At 42.4% G+C, this 6,101-nt stretch overlaps 1 protein-coding gene across 3 annotated transcripts in view; it reads left to right on the forward strand.

The window, feature by feature from the left end:
* Positions 1-2,372, forward strand: part of HS6ST2 (heparan sulfate 6-O-sulfotransferase 2) — a 270,388-nt gene extending 268,016 nt beyond the window's left edge. For all 3 annotated transcript variants that reach the window (XM_031445974.2, XM_031445975.2, XM_064482670.1), the window contains one exon: positions 1,378-2,372. In XM_031445974.2, coding sequence (XP_031301834.1) covers positions 1,378-2,263 — 886 coding nt within the window. In that variant the 3' untranslated portion in view covers positions 2,264-2,372. The remainder of the gene's footprint in view (positions 1-1,377) is intronic.
* Positions 2,373-6,101: the final 3,729 nt, after the last annotated feature.

A 6,101-nucleotide genomic window follows, 5' to 3' on the forward strand; every position in this document is an offset into this window, starting at 1 on the left:
GAAGAGACACCTTGCACAGCACAGAGGCACACAGGACAGACCCCAGGGTGTCGGTGTTGCTCAAAGCCCAAGACTTGGGAGAACCATTTGCTCAGAGGACATCAGCCGCCAGACTCAGCCAGTTGGGTGATTGAGTGTGTGTTCAGAACCACCATCTCTCAAATGCGAATGAAGAAACTTGAGAAAAGCCGTGATTTTCCTTTAATGAAACAAAATGCTAATATTCCGTGTTTACTGTTGTTTTCTTTCCACAATATGACTTCCTACAACCTCATCCTTCATCCGCTGAATCTGAGCGGAAGCTTCTTTCTGATTAAAGCACCAGTGCTGAGGTGTTTTCTCCCCTCTAGTGTGCCTGATCACATCACAGACTGCGACGTTTCTGGGCTGTGGTGGGTCTGTGTGTGTGCACCTGCCATGTACGGGTGTGAGTGTGGGGGGCTGGTTTAAATGTTTGCTAGTCTGCTATTTGAGCAAAGAATTTTTATCAATTTGCAGCTTTAAAGTGAAGATAGCCATACAGCAGGGCCTGCACACAGCAGGGCCTGCACACGTGCTGTCCTTTCAGTGGGGTAAAGAAAAAGGGCATTTTGGAGCTGATAGAGTTAACTCTCCACTGCTGGGAATATTATCACATGAGAGAAGGCTGAACTCAAGGTAGTCACTTGCACATATGCCATTGGCAGCTACCATGTCTATTTCAGTCAGTGACTAACTACAGTGTTTCTTTCTGGAGGCCCCAGGCAGCTCCTCCTTTCTCCGCATACCACTGTGCTCATGTAGGAGCCGTGATCTTATGACAACAGCCAGAATCCTAAGCACCATGTCAGACACTCTTTCAACGAGGTTTTGTTCTTTACTAAGATGTCCTGATGAGACTAGATATTAGAAAAATGCTTTTGTATATTTAGTAAGAAAGATTAGAACTTGAGCTCACTTGTCGACCTCATATCATTTCAATGAAATCACTTGTTTCCACTGAGTCTCCATTTCATGATCAGATAATGGGGGCTTGGGGGTGAGGAGTGGGAAATAAATGAGGTCATTGGGAAGACGTTGTCACTGGTTGGAGAGAAAGAAACAGGGGAAGGGAGGAGGGGGAGGGGAGAATGAAAAGGCCGATGTCCTGGGCCTAAATTTCATACCTGCTTTAGCTGTGGTGCCAGCAAATTAGGTGAAAAAATGAGCTATCTGGACAGGCTAGTGGGACTCAGGGAGGGGGCAACAGCACAGTTCATGGGACAAGTGCCACCAGATGGCCCTCATTCCCCTTTTGCCTTCCTTACTGATCAGTGAGCATCACATAAGCCATGCACCTCCCTGACTCCGCTGTGGCACCCACATCCCTGACTGTTGGCCTGTGTGCTTTGTTCACAGGAACTTCCACTACATCACCATCCTCCGTGACCCGGTGTCCCGGTACCTGAGCGAGTGGAGGCACGTCCAGAGAGGGGCGACCTGGAAGGCGTCCCTGCACGTCTGCGATGGAAGGCCCCCAACCTCCGAAGAGCTGCCCAGCTGCTACACTGGAGATGACTGGTCTGGCTGCCCCCTGAAAGAGTTCATGGACTGTCCCTATAACCTGGCCAACAACCGCCAGGTGCGCATGCTCTCCGACCTGACCCTCGTAGGCTGCTACAATCTCTCAGTCATGCCAGAAAAGCAGAGAAACAAGGTCCTTCTGGAAAGCGCCAAGTCGAATCTCAAGCACATGGCGTTCTTCGGCCTCACCGAGTTTCAGCGGAAAACCCAGTACCTGTTTGAGAAAACCTTCAACATGAACTTCATTTCGCCATTTACGCAGTATAATACCACTAGGGCCTCTAGCGTAGAGATCAATGAGGAGATCCAAAAGCGAATCGAGGGCCTGAATTTTCTGGATATGGAATTGTACAGCTATGCAAAAGATCTCTTTTTGCAAAGGTATCAGTTTATGAGGCAGAAGGAGCATCAGGAAGCTAGGAGGAAGCGTCAGGAACAGCGGAAATTTCTGAAGGGAAGGTTCCTTCAGACCCATTTCCAGAGCCAGAGTCAGGGCCAGAACCAGAATCTGAGTCAGAATCCGAGTCAGAACCCAAACCCAAATGTCAATCAGAATGTGACTCAGAATATGACTCAGAATCTGACTCAGAGTTCGGGTCAGAATTCGAGCCTGAAGGAGAACCAGGAAAGCCAGAAGCAGAACCCAGGCCAAGAGCCAGGCGATGGCCACACCAGCCCTGGCACCAGTGACTACATGGGCAGTGTAGAGAAATGGCGTTAGGTGGCTCCCAGAGGCTTTCGCACACTTCTCCCCAAGCGCCAGTCAAAATATGGCAAATCTCAAAATATGAGAGTGTCCAAACACATCATGCTTCCTTCAGTTTGGAAGTTAAAAAAAAAAGTTGGGATGTTGCCTTTACAGTTGCCTTTCAATTCAATGTTCTACTGTGTGTGGGTAAAACAAATTTCAATATGTAATTAAATTGTATTTTTTTTGGTTGTTGGCGTATTTATAAAAACCAAAAGCCAAACCAGACTCACCAGAAATGGCTGTTTCGATATTTTCAGAAGTTCTTGAATTAGTTATAGAGACAAAATGAAAACATAACATGTGGCCATTTCACTTATGGCAAAGAAATGGACTTTAAATTATTCATGATACACTGTTAGAACCCAGTCTTGGAAGCAAACATTCTTTTTTCCAGGGATAAGCACAAATATAATATAAAAGAAACTAAAATTAACCACGAAACTTTTCATTTTCTTCTGATTCTAATAAGGAATCGATTTAAGTAGGATAAGAACTTATGGTTGATTTTACCAAACTGGAGAAAATACAGAAACTTCTCTCCTGAACATGGGTAGTTTTATGTAAACATATTGGCTTTCAAGTAGAACAGGACTCATACCTTGTTATTTAAGAGATGTTTAAAATTTTAAGCTTTTTCTACCTTCTACTATTTAAAGGTTTTAAACAGGGTGTATCACATATTAAACACAACACTTTTTTTTTTCCAAATGGTTTACCAATGTAAAGATCTAATTTCCAGACGATTTCTGGGCACTGTAATTTCAACAATTCTGGAATCTTTTTGGCGCTGCTTCTCATTCATTTTCAAGCTTCTCCGAGTTGTGCTCATTCCAGACTAACCCGTTTTAGAATCTTTCTTCATCATCTAAATGGTGTGTTGCTGAATTTATTGTGATATATAATCCTGGATTAAAGTCAGGACTTTATTTCTCTAGAGTTGTCTTATCAATGTTTGTGTAGTGAGGTCCTTATCAAGAAACGCTTGAACAGGATAATGTGTCTAAAAATATTGCTGAAGTTGTTCTTGATCAGATAGAATTGAACCTGAATGTGAAGGAATTATTATTTACTTTTTGTACATTTTTATTGTAATGTTTCCGGTTGGGCTGGCTATTTCTAGCCCAAGAGTTCTTTTTTCGTGTTGACAGAGTATAGACAGTTACAGGAGAAAAAACATTTTCCTGGATATGAATAAGCATTAGTGTAGCCAGAGTTCTTCAGTAACACCAAAAACTGTACCTCGATACTTTGGGTGAACTGTGTACCAGGTTTTGTTTTGAGAAAGAACAAAAGGAAAGAGTGTTCTGCAGTGAGGTTAAGCGCCAAAAGCATATGAATTGAAGAAGCTGATTTGGTATTGGAAGTCTATGCAGAAATGTTTTTTGCGCAGGGCAAAAAGAAGTCTGTAGCCCCCTGTGCTAGCGAGCATCCTGATTCTGGGCAGTTCCCATTTTACGGGTTTTGCTGTGCTTTTGTAAGGATTTACTCTAAGCCCCTGGCTGTCAATCAAACAAAGCAACTGGGAGTGGCATTTATGTTTTCATGAGGAACATGGTTAGAAGTGTGACCATAAAGTCACACCTTGTACAATCGGCTCATTTGCGTGATACGGTTTCATCTGTAATAATAAAGCCACAAGCTGGACAAGAAGCTGACTATTTGGGTTAAAAAATAAATGTTCTTGGCTCTGTGCTTGTAGCAATAGATCTCAGTTTGATTTTGTCTGATGGTATCGCAGTCCTGGGAATCTGAGAACTGGAACAACTGAAAGGGAACGTTTTTTTAAAATCCCAAACACCTTGAAGTCAAAGTGTTTTAGAGTGAAACTATTTTGTGTACATTGTGTTTTTAAAATAACGATTCTGTAGATCACTGTGGTGTTTCAATTTTGTTTAGTTTTCATTGACAATGTTTGCTCTTAAAACTGAGAGGTATTGTTGGAAAGCAGGATGAAGCCCGAGCCAGTGGAAAAGCCTGTTAAAAAAAAATATTTTGTGTTATTGCTGTGGTGTGCATGGTTTGCTGAGATTAAGTGCATTTTCTCTGTCTATACTGATTTATTGTATATAGGGGATGTTATAAATATACATTTTGGTCATCATCATGTAAATCTCATGATTTCAACTGTAAACATCTGTCCAATGGTGTAGCTTTACAAACTATTCACTGATTTTATGTAATTTAACAATAGATATGAAATAAAGTTTAAATTACAAGTGCTGAGTAATTTTGTGACTTCAACGTTTGCAGCCAGTAGACATTAAGACATCACAGAGAGAATTCTCTTTTCTCAGGGAGTTTCTTTTTTCCCTCTTGGCCACCAGGTATGGAAATGAGATAGGCCATTCTCATCTACCACAGTAAAATGGCCTTGCCTTTGGGGGCTTCCTTCCAGGAATCCATGGTGTATCCTCTTTTGAGTAGAACAAACTTGTCAATCAAAGACAAGGATGGCTATGTATCTTAGTCAGCTCGGGCTGCTGTACAAAACACCATAAACTGGGTGGCTTACCAATAACAGAAACTTACTTTCCAGAATTCTGGAAGATGAAAGTCCAAGATCAGGTTGCCAGTATTGTCGGGTTCTGGTGAGGGCCCTCTTCCCGGTTGCAGAAGGCCGTCTTCTGGTGGTGTCCTCATGTTGCAGAAAGTAGCTAGCTAACTCTCTAGCTTTTTCTTATTAGGGCACTAATCCCATTCACGAGGGCTCCACTCTCATGAGTTTGGTGGGGACAAACATTCTGGCCATTATACCATACAAGTGAAATATATGTGTGTTTTTAAAATTACTAAAGGAGATACTTGCACGTTTAAGAGCATACTGAAAAGAAAAATAGAACTTTAAAAAAATCTATGGATAGAGATTAAAAAAGGACTTTTTTAATCCTATGGATAGAGGTTAAAGGTGAGCATTAAAGTATTGGCTTTCAAAGTTGTGAAGACAGTATAGTATGCTCTGATTATATTCCAGGTACATATGTTTCCAAACAAGCTTATGGTTGGGACTATGGATGGGAATGAGTTGTTCTTGCCCTTTTCAAAAAAGAATTTAGATCTGTCATGGGATTAGAGGGAAGAAAGCTACAAAATTTGGGGGGAGGGCAGTTAACTTTACTCAGCCTGCAATCTATTTCTACTTAGAAAGTTCTGCCCATCAACTGTTTGTTGAGCAATAATTGAGTGGTCAAAGGTCCTGATTGTAAATGAGTCCCATGGCCTCCCCTTGGGAGGAACTGTGAACAGGAACAGAGAGGCCAAGATCTTGAAATATTTACGAAATAAAGATTCGTTCCCCTTTTCCCTTGAGGGAGGGTATTCTTGGAGAGCAGGGTACTCTAAAGTGGAGGAAAGGTAGAAAACCTGCACTACGCTTCTGGACACGAGATCAGGGTTGGCTGCTGAGGAAATGGGCTATCTAGAGGAGGAATAATGAAGAAATAACTAATCAGCCCACTTCCGAAGGACTTAGGATTCTCAATAGGACTTAACCAAGTCAGAGCAGGGCTCTCTTTGGAAGGCGGGAGGTCTAAAGAGCTGTCACGTTTGGATAATTTCCTTCCATGAGGAGAGGAGGGTGAAAAGAACCAAAAAGGCACCACAGAACAAGTTTCAGACAATTGCGTTCTCCCCGTGCATGAGATGCAGAGGAGACCAACAGAGTGGTCCAGGCTGGTGATGCGCAAATCACAGCTTTCTTGCCCTGTCCTGAGGAGTGCCTTCTTTCTTGTGTTCACCAGGGATTAGACTCAGCAAACAAACAAAACCCATGTATTTTGTAAAACAAGACACAGCTGACTCCAAATATAAG

The sequence above is a fragment of the Camelus dromedarius genome, chromosome X, assembly GCF_036321535.1.
Source record: "Camelus dromedarius isolate mCamDro1 chromosome X, mCamDro1.pat, whole genome shotgun sequence".
In the NCBI taxonomy this organism is placed as follows: Eukaryota; Metazoa; Chordata; class Mammalia; order Artiodactyla; family Camelidae; genus Camelus; species Camelus dromedarius.